This window comes from Amphiura filiformis, chromosome 2 (genome assembly GCF_039555335.1).
Source record: "Amphiura filiformis chromosome 2, Afil_fr2py, whole genome shotgun sequence".
NCBI lineage: Eukaryota > Metazoa > Echinodermata > Ophiuroidea > Amphilepidida > Amphiuridae > Amphiura > Amphiura filiformis.
In genome coordinates this window covers 79,307,129-79,328,759 of record NC_092629.1, presented here as the reverse complement: position 1 = coordinate 79,328,759, position 21,631 = coordinate 79,307,129, and the positions used below count along the sequence as shown (strand labels likewise).

The following is a 21,631-nucleotide window of genomic DNA, read 5'->3' as shown; positions in this document are numbered from 1 at the left end:
TTGTGGGAGAAGATGCATCTTAAAGGTATTTCGTTTTATACCGGAAGTGACCCCTTAATGACCTTTGACCCCAAATAAAAAAAATACCACATATACGTTGGATAACTGCAACTCATATGTGAACATACCGTTATTGTCCTATGTTTTCCTTAGATAATAAAAAAAAATTGAAGGTATTCCGTTTTATACCGGAAGTGGCCCCTTAATGACCCTTGACCCCAAATCTGTGTACACCTTATAGACACTGGGTAATAACAATGCATGTGTGCAAGTGGCGTCACTGTCCTACGTAATTTGTAGGAGAAGATGCATTTTGAGTCGAAATCACGTTTTTGACCCCTATGACCCCTGCGTGACCTTTGACCCCACACGTTTCATGTGACATGTAGGGGCACGGTCAATGATCATTGTGACCAAGTTAGGTCAAAATCGATGTAAGCATGTGAGTGCTAGAGCAAATGTAATGGTTGACAGAAAGAAGAAAGAAGAAAGAAGAAAGAAAGAAGAACCTGTAAGAAAAAAGACACAGCCGTGACTAACGTCACGGCTGTGTAAGAACGCCAAGAAGACAGTACAAGCCGACGTTCGTCGTCGGCTTGTAAGAAAGAACCTGTAAGAAAAAAGACACAGCCGTGACTAACGTCACGGCCCTGTAAGAAAAAAGACACAGCCGTGACTAACGTCACGGCTGTGTAAAGAGCAAATGCTGCACACTACCAAGAGTGATGAAAATGGCAAGCAGAAAAAGAAGTGGTATAGCCCAGCAAAAGCATGAAAACACAAAGGCAACTGTTGGGTCCCCTTGCCATGGGTGGGCAGAATTAGCACCATACAACATGCATAATAAGATCAAACAAAATAATAATGTTGGTTACGACTTACGAGTGCATCAATAAACTAGACCAGGGATTTTCTAATGAGCCTAATTTGTTGGACTTTGGTTCAACTGTCTACAGCATTTCAACATTTTGTCATACATGTACTGGGGCTGTCATTTTCTTCGGAAGGGGTACGTCCTAAATATACTCAGGGGCGTAGCAAGCGGGGGACAGCGTGGACCAAGGAAAAGAGAAAATGAAATAAGCGCTGATTAAGGAGGTACGTAAAGGCAAGGCACCTGGGCCAGGCCAAAATTTGGAGGCCCCAACTCACCGTGAGGAAGGCATGTGCACTCAAGAGGCCCGTTTGGTTTACAAATTGGGGGCCTAAGATCGACAGCGGTGGCAGAAGCATTGCAAATTAGAAGGAGATAGGGCCCTGAGCATATTTTGTTCCGATCTTATAGGACATTTGCAGGACATTTGCGCGCGAAATAAAGTTTTGCTTTTTGAAGTGCTATAGTATGACATGCGCGAAGCGCACCAAATTTTGCAATTTTTCCATATTTTGGTCCAAAAAATGGTGTTGTCAGGCTAAAAAGAATACGCAAAGGGCAATTTTGGGGGCCCCTCTGGCCCAATGGTAAATCCGCCCCTGCTGAAAGAGCCCCCGCACTGTTTCTTGTCCATGGGCCCCCGAGGCTCTTGCTACGCCCCTGAATATACTGGGGTCATACATTTTTGGAAAGAAAAATAGGGGAGGGCGAAGGGTCATACAATTTTCGATGACTATAATGTAGAAAGTTCCCAGATGACCTTATTTTATTCAAAAAGACTGATTTCAATACAATTTTAGCCGAAATAGGGGGTCGGTGACGCGTACGGTGACGCAATTATGTGTACGGGGTTGAGTATAGGGGACAAATATTTCTTGCTAAGCGAAGCGGGGTGCAAGCATTTTTGGCTGGTCGAAATGGGCGCAAGTGATTTTTGGTACAGATGTTTTAGTCACCGTTTCGATATTACACCCTAAAAAGGTGTAGAAAAGTTAGGAATAATGTTTAAAAAAATGAAATACTTCCTGCTTGCTGTGCTCGCATATGCACAATTTCAAGTTTTTGTGGGCTCCCAAAATCTGGCATCTGCAATATGGAGGGGGCAAAGATTTTATAGCATGTCGAAAGAGGGCACATGAAATATTACTGTTTAGCCTATTTTACGACACTTTCCCGTAAACTTTGCGGTTATTAATCGTAAAATTGACTTACTATTTCACTAAAAATAGGCATGTTGGTACCATAAGACTGTATTGTATACTTATTTTGTGTGTAATGTGTTCATACTACAGTTACTGTCCGTTTTCCTATACACAATACACAGAGCTCTCACAATTGACGCGTGACCTCTACAAGTAGTGTATGATAGAAGTATAGGCAATTTCTTAACGTCACTGTGTAAAAAATAACCGGCCAACGGGCCAATATTTAAAGTATTCTCTGAAATTCTAGAAAATATAGTTTTGTAATATGTCCTAAATTTTTAGCTAATTTAGGTGTTTGGAAATATTCGCACTTTTGTGTTTTAAAAAGGATATGTAAACGACAGATAACACCAAAAAAATATGAACTTATTTCCAAACCGTGTTAAGTCTGCAAACCATTATGCTTCTCATTTTCAAGAACGCTATAGTTAACAATAAGTAGACCATTGTCTCATTTCGTAAACAAAAGCTCACACAGAATTGTTACCTTGCGTTCGCTTTATAATCGTTCACCCAACTGAAACTATAATACCAGCTCATTGCTCATTGCACAGGTAAAACAGAAACATGTGTAGTGTGGATTTAACCAGAGAAGATCCGATTTAATCAGTTGAGCTGTTTTCAATGAGTGTTATCTTGGTTTAATAGCTTTTAATGGGGTTTAAGTCCTGCAAAGGTCGTGGTGAATTCTACTGTAGACATGACTGCATCATGTGCATCTTCCATTTGTTTTTAAATAGTAAATAGCAGATTGTGTTTGAATTCTATTTCGTACAGTGTATTGTTACGCAACAACTGTAATTTTAACGGTAGAATATTGACAACCCAGTTGCAGGTATTTTACCGAAAAACATACCGGTACGTGCTTTCTACCGTACTTTATACACGATTATGGGCATTCTACCGTAATTTTATGGCAATACCGTATACCGTATACGCCGATGTACCTGTGAAATCGAATAGAATGCTGGCAACTTAGTTTTTACTTATTATGGCTCGGTAGTATATAGGCCTTCTAGGATTAAGATTCATAAACTCGTTTTGCAAGGAGCTCCAGAAAACGGAAAGTCTACTTAGTATTAGCTATAACCCTAACATTTCTCATAACAAGCTGATTTTTTCAGGATAGGTCTAGGAACATGTGTAGAATCAAATTCCAAAAGTCCCCGAAAATCCCCCTTGTGCTTCCTTCAAAATCCAAGATGGCGTCCAAAATGGCCGCCATTTTCAGTTTTTATCATAACTTTGCCCCCAGACATGTTAAAATCACAAGCAAAGCATCTAAATATATGTTTTGAGGTACAAGGGATGTTTTAAAAACATTTGCAAGAGGTTTCAATAATCCTAAGTAGCCAAAATCCAAGATGGCGTCCAAAGTGGCCGCCATTTTCAGTATTTATCATAACTTTGCCCCCAGACATGTTAAAATCACAAACAAAGCATCTAAATATATGTTTTGAGGTACAAGGAATGTTTTAAAAACATTTGCAAGAGGTTTCAATGATCCTAAGTAGCCAAATTCCAATATGGTGAACAAAATGGCCGCCTTTTTAGTTAGTAAAATTAGTTTTCAACCAGACATGTGTTTAAGATGTGTTAATTGGCATTGGAGAAAGTTCAAAACTCATGATTTGTAAGCAGACTTATAATGCACATCATCCAAATTCACTACCATTATATTACCATCATTATTTTACAAATTGATTCAGTGCTTTTATCATGTGTACAATACAATAGTTACCATTATTTTCTATTTGCCTCCAAAAGAGCTGAGCTCATGCCAAGATGACTTAAGCCTATGTTCACATCGGTATCCCCGTGATGTAATGCAATCAAATGGTACACCTTAAACTTGATCAACTTGCACTGTGTTTTCTGCATTAATGTTCTTCAATGCTGGTTCGGTCTCCTCCTCATTGTCCCCAACTAGTACAGGTGCTGTGTTGCTGCAAGACTGACCACAGCATTTGCTGCACATCAATGTACAGAAGAGTCTCAAGTTTCTTGCAACTGCATGTCATGTTATTGCAGCCATCTTGTTTGCATCCACATGATATCATGTTGAGCAATATGTGTCTGGTGCAACAGCGAGTTCTGTTTCTACTGGAACAAGAATTCCATCTTGTGATCTCCATCCTCAGTCAGTTGTAGGTTGTTCCCCATGCATTCTTGAACCGTGAGAAAAGTGCCTTATCCATCAAATACAACAATCGGGTGTGCTCCATAATGCTTTAGCATGTGTGATGTGTAATTCTGACACATGCCTGCATAGGTGGAGGGATGTGGCCAAATGGCATGTCGAAGTAGGTAACCGCCATCTACTACAAAGAGACAATTCTCTGGCAGCTTGGAATGCTCAGTGAACGATTTCAACAGAAGGCCCAGGGAACTCTTTGGCGGTTTACACATAAGGTCATCTTCAAAGAGAGAAGGTGGCTGAGGACCTAGTTCGTACGTAAAGAACGACGCTATCTCAGAGCTGTTGTTCAGTACACATGTGATTGTATTAAATAATAGAGTCGGATTCACTTCTACTTGTTGTCCCCTAACTCGCACCATCTTGTCCTTTGCTCCAATCATAGTAACCTTGTCATTTCGGCGTAAGGCAATGTTTGTAAACTTCGTACCCGTTATTTCTATTGCTGACTTCGTGCCAACTGCCACCGCTCTATCACAGTTAGCGGATGAATCTGCTACAGTCCCAGTTGACACAGATACCAGACGACCCGGTCCATACCCAGCAAAGGGGGGATGTGCCTTCAACCAACCAACAAAAACTTTACGATCCCTTATGTTCCTGTATGAACACCCGTGAACTGCTCTAAAGCATCACAATCTGGGGCACATCAAGAAAGTGCGTGGACTCACTTGGTTAATGTACGGTCAGTGATGCCGCGACCATGTGTCATTCCCCCTGATGTCTTCAAAGTCCACAACAAAAACTGCTCAATGGTTTGGTCAGAGGAGTTTCCACCCCAGAAAAAATCCAGACGTCGGATGGTGAAATATCCCTTGTCTGTGAACAGTTGGTACTCATCTGCGGGCATGTTTTCCCCCAAAGACTCCATCTGTTGTAAATACAACCTTGCCGATTTGGCATAGTGGGGATGCCCTGCAGCGTAGAAGTGAGGCATCATCTCTCTTATGCAGTAGAGGTGGAGTCTTTCAGCTCTAATGAAATTCCGAATAAGGGCCACCTGTCTGATGTATTGCACCCACAGCTTCCCAATTCTGCTTTCACCTGCTTTGATGTCTCTTCACGCTATTACAGGCTGTGACACAGTCTCAGCCATTTATCGTCGAGGAAAGCGCAAACCCTGAACAAGAAACATGAATATGACTTGTTAGATACCTTTACAAATGCCAGCAGCATGCATGATGAGGTACAGAGAGCAGGGGAGAGCTTCATCCTGAAGATGTATGGGGTTAGCAATGGTTCATTGAATGAATACCGCCACACTGTATACAAACGGGGGCAATTGGTCGCAGTTCCCTTAGCTCTTCATTTGAGCTCGCGAGTTTACCCCCAACTTGTGCTGCTGCAAAACAGCACTCATTCCGCACTTTCCTCACGGTTCAAGAATGGATGGGGAACAACCTAAGTCCAACTGACTGGGGATGGAGATCACAAGATGGAATTCTTGTTCAAGTAGAAACAGAACTCGCTGTTGCACCAGACACATTGCTCAACATGGTATCATGTGGATGCAAACAAGATGCAACAACATGACATGCAGCTGCAAGAAACTTGAGACTCTTCTGTACATTGATGTGCAGCAAATGCTGTGGTCAGTCTTGCAGCAACACAGCACCTAAGGTACTAGTTGGGGATAATGAGGAGGAGACCGAACCAACATTGCAGAACATTAATGCAGAAGACACAGTGCAAGTTGATTAAGTTTAAGGTATACCATTTGATTGCATTACATCACTGGGATACCGATGTGAACATAGGCTTAAGTCATCTTGGCATGAGCTCAGCTAGTTTGGCGGCAAATAGAAAATAATGGTAACTATTGTATTGTACACATGGTAAAAGCACTGAATCAATATTGTCAAATAATGATGGTAATAATGGTAGTGAATTTGGATGATGTGCATTATAAGTCTGCTTACAAATCATGAGTTTCGAACTTTCTCCAATGCCAATTAACACACCTTAAACACTTCTTAGGTGGTCATTTTGGACGCCATCTTGTATTTTGGCTTTATATCTAGGTATTGAAATCATTTGAGTACATTTTGAATATATCCATTGTACCTCAAACCTATGTGAGATATTTTGTATATGTATTTAACAAGTCTGGTTGAAAACTAATTTTACTTACTAAAATGGCAGCCATTTTGGCCGCCATATTGGAATTTGGCTACCTAGGATCATTGAAACCTCTTGCAAAGGTTTTTAAAACATTCCTTGTACCTCAAAATATATATTTAGATGCTTTGTTTGTGATTTTAACATGTCTGGGTGCAAAGTTATGATAAAACTGAAAATGGCGGCCATTTTGGACGCCATCTTGGATTTTGGCTACTTAGGATCATTGAAACCTCTTGCAAATGTTTTTAAAACATTCCTTGTACCTCAAAACATATATTTAGATGCTTTGTTTGTGATTTTAACATGTCTGGGGGCAAAATTATGATAAAAACTGAAAATGGCGGCCATTTTGGACGCCATCTTGGATTTTGAAGGAAGCACAAGGGGGATTCTCGGGGACTTTGGGAATTTGATTTTATGCATATTCCTGGACCAATCCTGAAAAAATCAGCTTGTTATGAGAAATGTTAACCTTTTTATGATATATGAGCTAATACTATTGGCCTATTTATTGGCACGATTGTTGTGTGTCTGCATGCGAATATGGATTTCTGTGTTGGGTAGGTGGGGGTGTGTACGTGTCATGTGGGGTGGAATGTGGGGTGGGTTGGGTGTGTAAGCGCGAGAACGTAAAATTCTTAAACCATCTCAACTGATTAAAAATACTTCAGAATGTATAGACAGTATAGTGTACGTTACTAACTCTATTGTCGTATGTGCATACGTAAATCTATAAGTTAAATTACGAAGCGGAATTTTAATTAATATCTAATTGTTTGTTGTTTGTTTGTTTGTTTGTTTGTTTACAATAGTTTCGTTGATATTTCATTACTCAATAGATTCTTAATTGCAATTTCTATTCTATAAAAATAATAATAATTTCATAATCCTTATCCGTATTTTTCATGCATAATCACAAATGCTATCAATTTTCCATGCCATTACTCTATTTAGGCTGCGTTCACATAGAAGTATACTATTCGGGTATACGGTGCACGTTTTGCAGGTACACGCGTATATAGTTAAATCGAGCAAGGCAATTTCATAGTACCGGGTCACATAAGGCTACGATCGCATAGAAGTATACTATTCGGGTATACGATGCACGTTTTGCAGGTACACGCGTATAGATTAAATCGAGCAAGGTAATTTCATAGTACCGGGTCACATAAGAGCTATTCGAAAAGGCCGTATACCTGCTTATAGTATAGTATAGTGGGAATCGCGCATGTTCGATTTTAGTGCAGCGTATACCGTCCAAATTTTAAAAACCTAAACCATATGTGGGCAAATTCATTTTTTAATAGATGCACTATCTAATTCTGCACATTATGACACCTCATTGAATGCAATGTGACCTCAAGAAGTAAAGTTACAAGCATTTGATAAGACGAAGAAAATGGGTAAACTGACATACTCGCTATTGCTATACGAAATACGCTCATTTGATCAGGCTGAGTTCACATAGTATACTCCTATATGAACTCAGCCTGAACGAATGAGCGTATTTCGTATAGCGAATACCGTATACCGTATACTTCTATGTGAACTCAGCCTTATGCATGCTGAATTCTCATTTATTGCTCCTACCAATTATACTACTAATAAGAAGCCGTGACTAAAAAGAAGTTATTTAATATTTTCTACTTTTTTCACTTCGGTAATTAATAGCTTCCTATATCGTGATAAAGTGGCCTTGATATTATTTCTTCTCACGTGAATGAGTTTTTTCTTTTGTATGAAATATTGACCGGTCAATATATCGTTATTAGAAAGAAAGAAAGAAAGAAAGAAAGAAAGAAAGAAAGAAAGAAAGAAAGAAAGAAAGAAAGAAAGAAAGAAAGAAAGAAAGAAAGAAAGAAAGAAAGAAAGAAAGAAAGAAAGAAAGAAAGAAAGAAAGAAAGAAAGAAAGAAAGAAAGAAAGAAAGAAAGAAAGAAAGAAAGAAAGAAAGAAAGAAAGAAAGAAAGAAAGAAAGAAAGAAAGAAAGAAAGAAAGAAAGAAAGAAAGAAAGAAAGAAAGAAAGAAAGAAAGAAAGAAAGAAAGAAAGAAAGAAAGAAAGAAAGGAAGGAAGGAAGGAAGGAAGGAAGGAAGGAAGGAAGGAAGAAAGAAAGAAAGAAAGAAAGAAAGAAAGAAAGAAAGAAAGAAAGAAAGAAAGAAAGAAAGAAAGGAAGGAAGGAAGGAAGGAAGAAAGAAAGAAAGAAAGAAAGAAAGAAAGAAAGAAAGAAAGAAAGAAAGAAAGAAAGAAAGAAAGAAATGAATAAATGAATTAAAAAAATAATTAATTAATTAATTAATAAAAAATAAAAAGTAAGAATAAATAAATGAATAAGAATATAATTAATAAATTAATTAATTAACACATAAATAAATGGATTAATTAATTAATTAATTAATTAATAGGCCATACATATACGAATTTTTTATTCAATAAGGCTGCGTTCACATATAAGTATACTATTCGGGTATACGGTGCACGTTTTGCAGGTGCACGCGTATAGCTCAAATCGAGCAAGGCAATTTCATAGTACCGGGTCACATAAGGCTACGATCGCATAGAAGTATACTATTCCGTTATACGGTGCACGTTTTGCAGGTGCACGCGTATAGTTTAAATCGAGCAAGGTAATTTCATAGTACCGGGTCACATAAGAGCTATTCGAAAAGGCCGTATACCTGCGTATAGTATAGTATAGTGGGAATCGTGCGTGTTCGATTTTAGTGCAGCGTATACCGTCCTAATTTTAAAAACCTGAACCATATGTGGGTAAATTCATTTTGTTAATAGATGCACTATCTAATTCTGCACATTATGACACCTCATTGAATGCAATGTGACTTCAAGAAGTAAAGTTACAAGCATTTGATAAGACGAAGAAAATTGGTAAACTGATATACTCGCTATTCGCTATACGAAATACGCTCATTCGATCAGGCTGAGTTCACATAGTATACCCTATATGAACTCAGCCTGATCGAATGAGCGTATTTCGTATAGCGAATACCGTATACCGTATACTTCTATGTGAACTCAGCCTAATGAACAAATACATTTGGGCCACCAAAGCGGCATTATAAATCATTACATGAATAAATTACAAACAACATGAAAATGAGCAGGAAGAAATAATTGATTGACACTCATAACAGGTTTCATGGTAATGCTGATACGTACACAATTTAAAACTGTCAATCCGTCAGCATTCTTCCGGTATACAAAGCTTTTTGAGCTAGCTCGCATTGCAAGCCGGCACATAATACTATGATTCACTTTTCTGTTGTTTCTATTAGTAAGATATGAACAAATCGGAAACTTTTGAAAGTATTGCTAAAAAAAATGATTAAGTAGTCATGAAAACAAGAGAGATAAAAACCAAAATTGGTGCGTTAAGACAAGAGAAGTCTTGTTGTGATTTTGCATTATTAAGGTAAAATAGGCACATGATGGGGAAAGTGGCATGTGAGGCTATATTTACCATGTTTATCAAGGCATGCTGTCTGTGACTTGTCATAGTACTATACTATTAATATTTTGCTTGCACAGTGCTATTCTTTGGTTCACTTTTTAGTTTGGTAGTAACATCAGCAAAATACGTACCTATATACGTCAATACCGAACTTCAGGCGAACCATTGTTTATAGAATTTATGTTTAAAAAAATCAGTACATGAAAAACTGGCAGATCTTTCATCCGTTGCGTTCCACGTTCAGTGGTATGCCCTCCCAGACTGCCTATATAGTTGCAGAGATCATTGTGGTGCTCAGTCTTCAAAAGTCTAAAGAGTCGTGTACATAAACGTGTTTTGGCATCATTGTAACAGATGGTTCTTGTCACTCGTCTTCTTAACTGTGAACAACCGATTGGCGCTTAATGATAAAGAATTATATTGCTCTGTTGCCAAAATCTGTGTTGACCTGGTCATACCTAATAAATGAAGCTATCGTTCACCTTGCATTTAATTTAACAAAGTATTACTGTCGTTCAATTGTTTCGATGTTACAGGGAGCAGTGATGCAGCTAGTCAGATGTTGAGACTCAAAGATCATTTATTTGACGACTATGATGGCCTAGTTCGTCCAGTCAAAGATGGCATCAGTACAACTATTGTTACCTACAGAATGCTTTTATATGCACTCCTGGATATGGTAAAATGACAGGGATTTGACCCCGGGATTTTCATACTGCAGTTACTGTCCATTTTCCTATACACAATACACAGTGCTTTCACCATTGACGTAAGACCTCTATAAACAGTGTATGTTACAGGTATATGGCATCGTCTAGTTAAAGTCACTGTGTGAAAACTAATCGGCCAATTTTTTTGTACTCTCAGAAATGCTAGAAAATATAGTTTTGTAACATGTCCTAATTTTTTAGCTAATTTAGATATTTGGAAATTGTGTGCTTTAGTAAGGAAGGGCACGGCATGGCCTGCAAAATTCCCTGCGTAAATCGAATGCAACTTTTAGTGACTATCACTCATTTTGTGGACCGCTCTCTTCAGAAGGGCTTTAAAACTAGACCACTTGACGGATATTTTTTGTACTTGCTGTCAATCAAGAATAATGTATACATTACATGTAGGCTAAAAACTGAGTAGGTGGGGCATCTGCAAATGTTCGTACCTCCCTGATATGTAAATGACAGATAACAGCAAAAACAACTCCCAAATCTGTCCATAACTTTGGTCAGTGGAGAGAGTCAGGGGACTTCAAGTGGGTGATTATTGATTGGCAAGTGACATATTTGGGCATAAGTGCAGCCCACCATTCAATGTGGAGGATGGACTAGATTTTATCGATTGATTTTGCTGGAGTAATTTCCTGTTAACCAGGTTTAAGTACTGCAAAGGTCCATTTTGTTTGTCCACACCATCTTTTCAGTTCGCCAAAAATCGGTCCGACCATAAATAGCGCAATGCACCTGCGCAGATTTTATGCTTCGTAATAATTGATCGAAAGGTCAACTGCAACGGCAGGATTGCAGATTTACCGCCTGACCATAATAAATAATCTACGTAATTATTACGTAGATTCCCTAGACTACTTTATTTTCACTGTATTTTCCAAATCGCTCTGTGCTCCCCAAAGATTTGTGCAAATATAGCGGACTTGAAACGGGCTCACCACGTCATGCATAAATTGTGTTGGTTATCTCAATACAGATTTTATACCATCTGTGTCCAAACAGTTGTGAGTAGTTTCGCATTAAAACTGTTAAGAACCAAAGCTTTAGTGTTTACTATAGTAGGTGTGGTTTGTAGACGGGGAAGGTAATAATACCTCGTATTGCATTAAAATTAACAAACCCAACATGACGGTGTGGTGTTTGTCAATGAGTTTGCTCCGGAAGTGAAAGTGCAGTATGTGTATGCAGATAACAGATAATGTCAGGGCTGGATTTACCTTTGAGCCAGATGGGCCCAGGCACAGGACCCCAAATTGCCCTGTGCATCTTCCTTTTTAGCCCGAAAACACCATGTTTTGGGTCAAAATTGCACAATTTGGCCACTTGAGTGCACACGCCTGCCTTACGATGAGTTGGTCCTTCACATTTTGACTTTGCCCACCCCCCCCCCCCCTAAAAAGGAAAATTTGGCCCTGGACAATGTGTTTTCATTTTATCTGAAATCTGTTCTAATTATAACGTCTTATTGATTCATTGATCATGTTGATTAAGCATTTATTTTATATATTCCCAGGATACGAGAAATCAAAGATTCAAAATAACCACGTGGGTGAAAATGGTAAGCATATAGGTCCATAATTTAAGATTTTAAACTTTGGATATCAACACAAGATTAGATACATCTCAAATTCTTGGTCGTCACTTCAGCCTTCATATAGGGGAGACTGGCCACCCAAGTTTGGGATCAATAACCTTTTGAGCACTTGACCCCAACACTTAGCCGTAGATTCTTGGTAACTGGTATCGGCCCCGTCACGGTTGAGTGATAGTTGGTTGTAGATGGTCTCCTTAACACCCCTTTCGACATACTTTGGTTCCCGGTCGAGGACCTATTCTTTGTCCAAGTCCACATGGTATGATGTGGATGCATGTGTTTGGAGACTTCTGACAAACTGGAACTTGGACGACGGTGCTCAAGGAATCTGGCATTCAAAGATCGTTCTGTTTCGCCAATATAATATTCCGAGCACTTGCCTTTAAGTGTTTTTCCCTGATAAGGGATAAAATACACTGGTCCCGCTATGTCCTCTTTTCCAGTCTTATCTTTTGGTGAAACGAGTAACTGCCTAAGGGTTTGAATTGGTTTGAAAGAAACCCTGACACAATGTAAACATCTGGAGGTGGCTGAGGGGGTACGGTTCATGGGTGCAAACAATCTCCTCCTCCAGTTAAAATTAAGCATTGGGAAAATTTCACGTTGACGCCAAAAATTGAATTCGCAATGCACTGTGGGACAGTTTTGGACAGCTAAACTCTGACCTAATGATATGTACTTTATGTGTATGTAGCTGGGATGAAAAACCGACGATCAATTGAAAAATTTGACCCGTTTTTCGTATTGAAGATCTGGTTTTTCCCAAAAAGACCAAATATTTTTGGTGTTTTGGGGGGAAAATCCATCATTAAGAAATACATTTTCTTTCTGCAAGAGCTGGATTGACGAGTTTTTAACATGGAATGCTACTGAGTTTGGTGGAATTGAAGTCATTCATGTCCCAGCTGAAAGAGTTTGGTTGCCGGATATAACTCTTCATCAGAAGTAAGTTAATAAAAAATGTTATTGAGCGTTTAATATCATCCGGTGTACCTTTGTTCCATACTACATGATACTAGGAGGGGCGATCAGTAATAAATGAAAGTTGACTTGAAACCTCATAAGGATTATTTTCATGACATTTCCCAATGATCACATAAACACTGTACCTTTGTCTTTCAAACAACACATGTAAAAATTATACCACGCACTTGATTATGTATATAGAGTACTGAAGTGTGACGTCATCAAATTTTCTTTTTTTGCATTTCAGCATTTTCATGACCATATTGCAGTAGAACATGATGAAAAACATCCACAGTCCAAATTTGGTGGGAATCGGATCATGAGGGCCCGAGATATGGCCGCATGAATACCTAATTAGCCCCATTTAAATCAGTGTAAATTGGCCTGGTTCAATGCAAAAAAAGTTTTCTGTGACGTCATCACTTCGGTACTCTATAACAGCATTAGCATAAAATCAATGACATACAATCACTAGCTGAAAATGAGTCGTTTTTTTATGGGAAATATGAGGTTGAAATGAGGTATTGTTGTATTTTTTAGATTTTCTTCGGAATTAAAATATGGAGAGTGCTGCTTTTTGGAATAGTATTAGACCACAAACTTCCAGTTCATATAACTATCTTGTCGGGCTGGAAAGGTTTTAGTTTATTTAAAATGTGTGGTCAAATATGTGTTATTTTTGGCAAAAAGATTAGATTTTGTTTTCCATGTTTACATAAGAAAATTGTGTGCGAATAATGCAATATAATAAAGGAAATCCAAAGTAGTCCAACACTGCAAACAGTTTTTAGAATCGAGGACAATACAGATTGGTGTTTAGAAAGTTTAATGTCGAGCATTTAAACACTTTAGTGTTTAGATATTAAACATTTAAACACATGACAATAATATGCGATGTGTGTAAATGCTAGACATTGAACTTTCTAAACATCACTTTCTAAACACTGTTTTTGCAGCAACAAAAAACTTTTAACTTTTGTTTCCTGTTTAGTGCGGACGATATATTTGAGCGATACAAACCCAACACATATGTAAATGTTTTCTATGATGGTCTTGTCATCTGGTACGTACCAACCATATTTGGTAGTTCATGTCGTCAGCGAGTTCGGTACTTCCCCTTTGACACTCAAATATGTGACATGACGCTGAGTTCCTGGGCGTATGACGGCAATCATATTGAGATCCAGGCCGAAGCAGGTGCCGACTCGGAACAAAGTAGGTAAGATCCATCAGACAGTAGAGAATATAACCCTTTGACACTCAAATATGTGACATGACGCTGAGTTCCTGGGCGTATGACGGCAATCATATTGAGATTCAGGCCGAGGCAGGCGCCGACACGGAACAAAGCAGGTGAGTTCCATCAGACAGTAGAGAATATAACCCTTTGACACTCAAATATGTGACATGACCCTGAGTTCCTGGGCGTATGACGGCAATCATATTGAGATCCAGACCGAAGCAGGTGCCGACTCGGAACAAAGTAGGTAAGATCCATCAGACAGTAGAGAATATAACCCTTTGACACTCAAATATGTGACATGACACTAAGTTCCTGGGCGTATGACGGCAATCATATTGAGATCCAGACCGAAGCAGGTGCCGACTCGGAACAAAGTAGGTAAGATCCATCAGACAGTAGAGAATATAACCCTTTGACACTCAAATATGTGACATGACCCTGAGTTCCTGGGCGTATGACGGCAATCATATTGAGATCCAGACCGAAGCAGGTGCCGACTCGGAACAAAGTAGGTAAGATCCATCAGACAGTAGAGAATATAACCCTTTGACACTCAAATATGTGACATGACGCTGAGTTCCTGGGCGTATGACGGCAATCATATTGAGATTCAGGCCGAGGCAGGCGCCGACACGGAACAAAGCAGGTGAGTTCCATCAGACAGTAGAGAATATAACCCTTTGACACTCAAATATGTGACATGACACTGAGTTCCTGGGCGTATGACGGCAATCATATTGAGATCCAGACCGAAGCAGGTGCCGACTCGGAACAAAGTAGGTAAGATCCATCAGACAGTAGAGAATATAACCCTTTGACACTCAAATATGTGACATGACCCTGAGTTCCTGGGCGTATGACGGCAATCATATTGAGATCCAGACCGAAGCAGGTGCCGACTCGGAACAAAGTAGGTAAGATCCATCAGACAGTAGAGAATATAACCCTTTGACACTCAAATATGTGACATGACCCTGAGTTCCTGGGCGTATGACGGCAATCATATTGAGATCCAGACCGAAGCAGGTGCCGACTCGGAACAAAGTAGGTAAGATCCATCAGACAGTAGAGAATATAACCCTTTGACACTCAAATATGTGACATGACCCTGAGTTCCTGGGCGTATGACGGCAATCATATTGAGATCCAGACCAAAGCAGGTGCCGACTCGGAACAAAGTAGGTAAGATCCATCAGACAGTAGAGAATATAACCCTTTGACACTCAAATATGTGACATGACACTGAGTTCCTGGGCGTATGACGGCAATCATATTGAGATCCAGACCAAAGCAGGTGCCGACTCGGAACAAAGTAGGTAAGATCCATCAGACAGTAGAGAATATAACCCTTTGACACTCAAATATGTGACATGACCCTGAGTTCCTGGGCGTATGACGGCAATCATATTGAGATCCAGACCGAAGCAGGTGCCGACTCGGAACAAAGTAGGTAAGATCCATCAGACAGTAGAGAATATAACCCTTTGACACTCAAATATGTGACATGACCCTGAGTTCCTGGGCGTATGACGGCAATCATATTGAGATCCAGACCGAAGCAGGTGCCGACTCGGAACAAAGTAGGTAAGATCCATCAGACAGTAGAGAATATAACCCTTTGACACTCAAATATGTGACATGACCCTGAGTTCCTGGGCGTATGACGGCAATCATATTGAGATCCAGACCGAAGCAGGTGCCGACTCGGAACAAAGTAGGTAAGATCCATCAGACAGTAGAGAATATAACCCTTTGACACTCAAATATGTGACATGACACTGAGTTCCTGGGCGTATGACGGCAATCATATTGAGATCCAGACCGAAGCAGGTGCCGACTCGGAACAAAGTAGGTAAGATCCATCAGACAGTAGAGAATATAACCCTTTGACACTCAAATATGTGACATGACCCTGAGTTCCTGGGCGTATGACGGCAATCATATTGAGATCCAGACCGAAGCAGGTGCCGACTCGGAACAAAGTAGGTAAGATCCATCAGACAGTAGAGAATATAACCCTTTGACACTCAAATATGTGACATGACCCTAAGTTCCTGGGCGTATGACGGCAATCATATTGAGATTCAGGCCGAGGCAGGCGCCGACACGGAACAAAGTAGGTAAGATCCATCAGACAGTAGAGAATATAACCCTTTGACACTCAAATATGTGACATGACCCTGAGTTCCTGGGCGTATGACGGCAATCATATTGAGATCCAGACCGAAGCAGGTGCCGACTCGGAACAAAGTAGGTAAGATCCATCAGACAGTAGAGAATATAACCCTTTGACACTCAAATATGTGACATGACCCTGAGTTCCTGGGCGTATGACGGCAATCATATTGAGATCCAGACCGAAGCAGGTGCCGACACGGAACAAAGTAGGTAAGATCCATCAGACAGTAGAGAATATAACCCTTTGACACTCAAATATGTGACATGACCCTGAGTTCCTGGGCGTATGACGGCAATCATATTGAGATTCAGACCGAAGCAGGTGCCGACTCGGAACAAAGTAGGTAAGATCCATCAGACAGTAGAGAATATAACCCTTTGACACTCAAATATGTGACATGACCCTGAGTTCCTGGGCGTATGACGGCAATCATATTGAGATCCAGACCGAAGCAGGTGCCGACTCGGAACAAAGTAGGTAAGATCCATCAGACAGTAGAAAATATAACCCTTTGACACTCAAATATGTGACATGACCCTGAGTTCCTGGGCGTATGACGGCAATCATATTGAGATCCAGACCAAAGCAGGTGCCGACTCGGAACAAAGTAGGTAAGATCCATCAGACAGTAGAGAATATAACCCTTTGACACTCAAATATGTGACATGACGCTGAGTTCCTGGGCGTATGACGGCAATCATATTGAGATTCAGGCCGAGGCAGGCGCCGACACGGAACAAAGCAGGTGAGTTCCACCAGAGAGTATAGAATATTATGGGATGGGAGAAGGCATCCAAATTATTCAGTAGCGCTGAGGAGCGCTGAATGGAATGCCGTTGCGATGGGAGCACAACACATATATAAATGACGTAATATGGAAACAGGAATGGCATAAGGACTGTAAGAGAGCCAATTCGTAGAGTCCTAATTCCGCATGCCAGTATGCTACAGCATATTCGGATTCGACAACACATTGACAATGACTTAGCGTCGTCGGTTAAAGACAACTGGCAGAACAAAATCATTATTTTGAGGACAATCACAATGGTGTTACTTTCACCGTTCATTCCTTTCCTTTAATTAGGAAAATAGAAGACTTAAATCCAATCTGCTACAATCCATTCTGACAGAATATACTATTTATCATATCTCAGCGAGTCGAAATGATCAAAATTCCCCCTATGCACTTTATGGGTTTATGACATAGGTTAATAGCACATAAATTGGAATATTCCATGCCTGTGCTCTCTAAGCGTACTTGAATTCTGCAGACGCCGGTACAGCGTTCAGATCTGGCGACATCGCTCATCTTACGCGCGAAGACTCATTTGCGTACGCTCGCGCAATTTGCACTATTTTTGAGTTTGATCACGCATACACGACTTAGTTTCGACCCCCATAGGCTACATGCCCACATTCCGCGGAATGGTGTGTGCGCGCTCTCTTAGTGTAATCACAACCTAGCACCTTCGTTACGCTCCACAATTAGGTGGTTTCCAAATGCTCTTCTTTGAGAGCACATTGGCTGCAATTTCACATATGCAGCAAAACATTCTTGCTACAGATTGTTCAAAGTTCTTCTTTGCTTTCATCTTTTATCGTAAGCACAAAATGTGGATAAATGGGGTAATTGAACACATTTCAATTTAAAATATTGAATGTAAAACAATTCAAGCACGAAAATAATGCAGATGTGACTTTCTTAAACTAATCTCAGGTTATTTTGTTTTCAGATTTTTGGACAATGGTGTTTGGACCTTTATAGCATTCACAAGTCAACGTGAGATGATCCATTACCCGTGTTGTCCAACACCTTACTATCAACTTATTTACACTATTATTTTTCGGCGGAATTCATCATTTTACATCGCTTATTTGATCTTGCCGTGTGCATTCCTATCAGGCCTGTCTTTATTAGTGTTCTATCTTCCACCTGATTGTGGCGAGAAATTGACACTGTCTATTACTAATTTGTTGGCACTTGTCGTATTTCAACAATTAATTGCTGAAACGATGCCCCCTAGTGGTGATGAATCACCAATGTTGGGTAAGTTGTTGATAGACTACTGCCCTCAGTCGGTCAACATCAGTTTGACACTACAAGCATTACGCAAATACATGTGCAGTTGTTGTAGACAACAACTCGGTCAATTTTATTTTTTGTGACCCCATACAAAAGAAATACCCAGAAAAGGGTAAAATAATAGCGTATATGATTATGAGACATGATACCTCTACTAAAAAACGATACACTATAATATTAAAACGATACCCCAGATTGCACGAAAGAGCATAATCCAGCTTAGAACAGAGAATAGCGGTATGTACGCACGTATGATTGAACGTCCGCAATCTCTCTATTATCAAAGGCTGTATGCAAACGCATAATGTGGTGAAATATGTTAATTTCTTTACAGGAACTTTTTTTCTCATTATGATAGTAATGGTGTGCATATCGGTGGTTTTTACGGTGATCGTAATTCACGTTGGGTTCAAGAAAACCAAAATGCCGCGATGGGTAGAAATATTTGTCATCAATTGCTTGGGCAGATGTGTCTGTGTAACAGGTAAACAATGTTTGATAAAATAACAATAATTATGACGACCACCCCACCGTAGGCCTATGTTTCCACCATCATACCGACTCGATCACTTATGCCATCACCCTAAGGTTCTATCCTAAAATTGCTTGCCCCCCCCCCCCCTATCGGCCTGCCAAAAAATGCCCCCCCCCACACTATTTGCACATGCCACATTGTTGCGTTCCCCGTAAACATGGTAAATGTGTGCCAAAAATTGCTTCTTCGGTCTGCCAAAAATTGTTTGCCCCCCCCCCTTTAACTGGCCAAAATATTTGCCCCACCCCCCACATGTTACCCTCCCCAGGTCTCATAATTTATTGCACAGCCCCTAAATCCCTAGACATTAGACATCATCATTGTCATTATCATCATTATCATCGTCATAACCACCGGGTAACATCATCGTCACCGATCTTCATCATCATCATCATTTCATCATTGAAAAAAATTGTTGTGTTGCCTTAAATGGGAAATATTGTTGTGGCTGGTCGGTCGGTCGATTTTTTTAAAACCTTCAGCTTTTAAATATTCCAAAAAAATAACTAACGCTTCTTCCATGAGGGGCATTTGTAAATTTTGACTGCCGGATAATTATATAGATAATCAATTTAAGATTAGTCTACCAATAAAACATTCATTTTAAGTGGAAAATATTGAAATTTTGAACATATCTGTAAAAATCGTCATTCAACAAATTTCAACAAAAATGTGACCTTGATTTTTAAGGTCGCTGAGGACAACACATCAATTTTTGGCCTAATATTCACCACCAACTTAAGAAAAGAAATTGACATTCCATTCCCTCTATATTACAGGAACCATTTTAAATGACAAAAGTACCGATCGTGACTATTCCAACCCGTCAGTCGCTGTGGATACGTTGCAACACGGGCATGAAAACCGTGGGCACGAATCACTGCATGAAGCATCAAATGGCTACCTTGCTGCATTAGATGTCAACAAACACCAGAGTAAAAATGCCTCAAGTGATAGAAGCGCGGAACCCTCTGATCTTTCTCAAATTAAGGACATAGTGTGCGTGATGAGGAATGACATGAACCGGAAATTGAAAGAAGGCACCATGATAGGGAAGTGGCGTCTTGTATCAATGATAATTGACCGCGTTTTGATGTTAACGTTCACGTGTTTCGCTGTCGTGGTTACGGTTGTCATGACAACATATGTTATTGTCAAAAGTGATCAAGATTATAAGATTCTGACTGGTCAACCACCCGACCATGATTCCTAATCCTTATCTCTTAATCCTAACCGTATTTCTATCGCGTATTCTAACCCTATTCCTAACCCATTATACTCCGTATCCGGGCTAATCTTAGCGTTAACGGCATTTACGTTGGTATGGTTTCTCTTTAGTATGAATACTTTCATGCGTAATCTTGTTACTTGCAACTGAGAAACTCTTTCACAATATTTACATTGGTATGGTAAAACAATGAGAAACGCTTTTTACAATATTAGCCTCTTTATGGTAACGCTGACACTGACGCAAAGATAGATATTAACCTCACCCTTGAAGCGCGGCACATTTGCTGATATAGGGCATTCCAAATCTGCATTTTTGTCATTACATAGGAGAAATATTTTTGTGTTTCAATTTGTTTACTTAAACTGTTAGTTTTTTAAACTTTTTGATTGTTGAATTGAATTAATCTAATTAATATCTTGAAATTTTTGTTGAATGTGTGCATGTTTCTATTATTTTATAATTCATTAATAATTTAACTTTGCCAAAAAAAATCACTTGCGATGTTTTTGCACTAGCCCGACAAAAATGCTTGCAGACTATGGGGGAATTATCATCTGCGGGAGATCATGGTGATATTACACCACCAAAACCAAAAACGTCCCAGAGAGACGTTTTACGTCATTTTTTCTTCATAGGAGTGACTTAATCTGCCTGATCTTGGCTCATCACCTAACCCACAATTGACTTACATCGTACTGTGAAGGTGTTCTGAAACTTCTTCAAAATCTGAAGCCGCACAAAGCTGCTGGCCCTGATAACATCCCAAACCAGATTGCTCAAAGAATATGCAGATGAGCTTGCACCATGCCTGACTTTGATTTTTCAAGCTTCACTTGCTCAAGGTGAAATTCCAACTGACTGGACGTTTGGGCATATTGCGCGATTTTCAAGAAGGGAGACAGACACAAAGCATCCAACTACCGTCCTATAACTCTCACATCTGTCAGTTGCAAATTAATGGAACATAGTACCATCATATCACACCTTGAAGATCACCACATCTTGTCAGATGCCCAGAATGGATTCAGGAAAAAAACTGTCGTCTGAGGCTCAAATGATTTGTCAAAAGGATTGAATGAGAGACAACAAATTGACACAATATTATTATACTTCTCCACAGCCTTCGATGTTGTGCCATAAGCGCCTCAGCTATCTCATTTCGGGATAGGTGGTAATACCTTGGCCTGGATTGAGGATTTCTTTATCCAATCGCTCC

The 21,631-nt window shown here is 39.7% G+C and overlaps 1 protein-coding gene across 1 annotated transcript; it reads left to right on the top strand.

Moving 5' to 3' along the window:
* The first annotated feature begins 9,839 nt into the window (after positions 1 to 9,839).
* On the top strand, positions 9,840 to 14,367 carry LOC140143642 (acetylcholine receptor subunit alpha-type unc-63-like). The gene is made up of 4 exons (XM_072165459.1): positions 9,840 to 9,855; positions 10,399 to 10,541; positions 13,014 to 13,123; positions 14,136 to 14,367. The coding sequence occupies exons 1-4, from the start codon at positions 9,840 to 9,842 to the stop codon at positions 14,365 to 14,367; spliced, it is 501 nt and encodes a 166-aa protein (XP_072021560.1).
* The last annotated feature ends 7,264 nt before the right edge of the window (positions 14,368 to 21,631 follow it).

What these genes read in the sequence shown, in the direction of transcription:
- LOC140143642 (XM_072165459.1), top strand. An exon ending in TATATGCACTCCTGGATATG is followed by an intron (nt 10,542 to 13,013) that starts GTAAAATGACAG and finishes TCTTTCTGCAAG; the next exon opens with AGCTGGATTGACGAGTTTTT. An exon ending in GATATAACTCTTCATCAGAA is followed by an intron (nt 13,124 to 14,135) that starts GTAAGTTAATAA and finishes TTTCCTGTTTAG; the next exon opens with TGCGGACGATATATTTGAGC.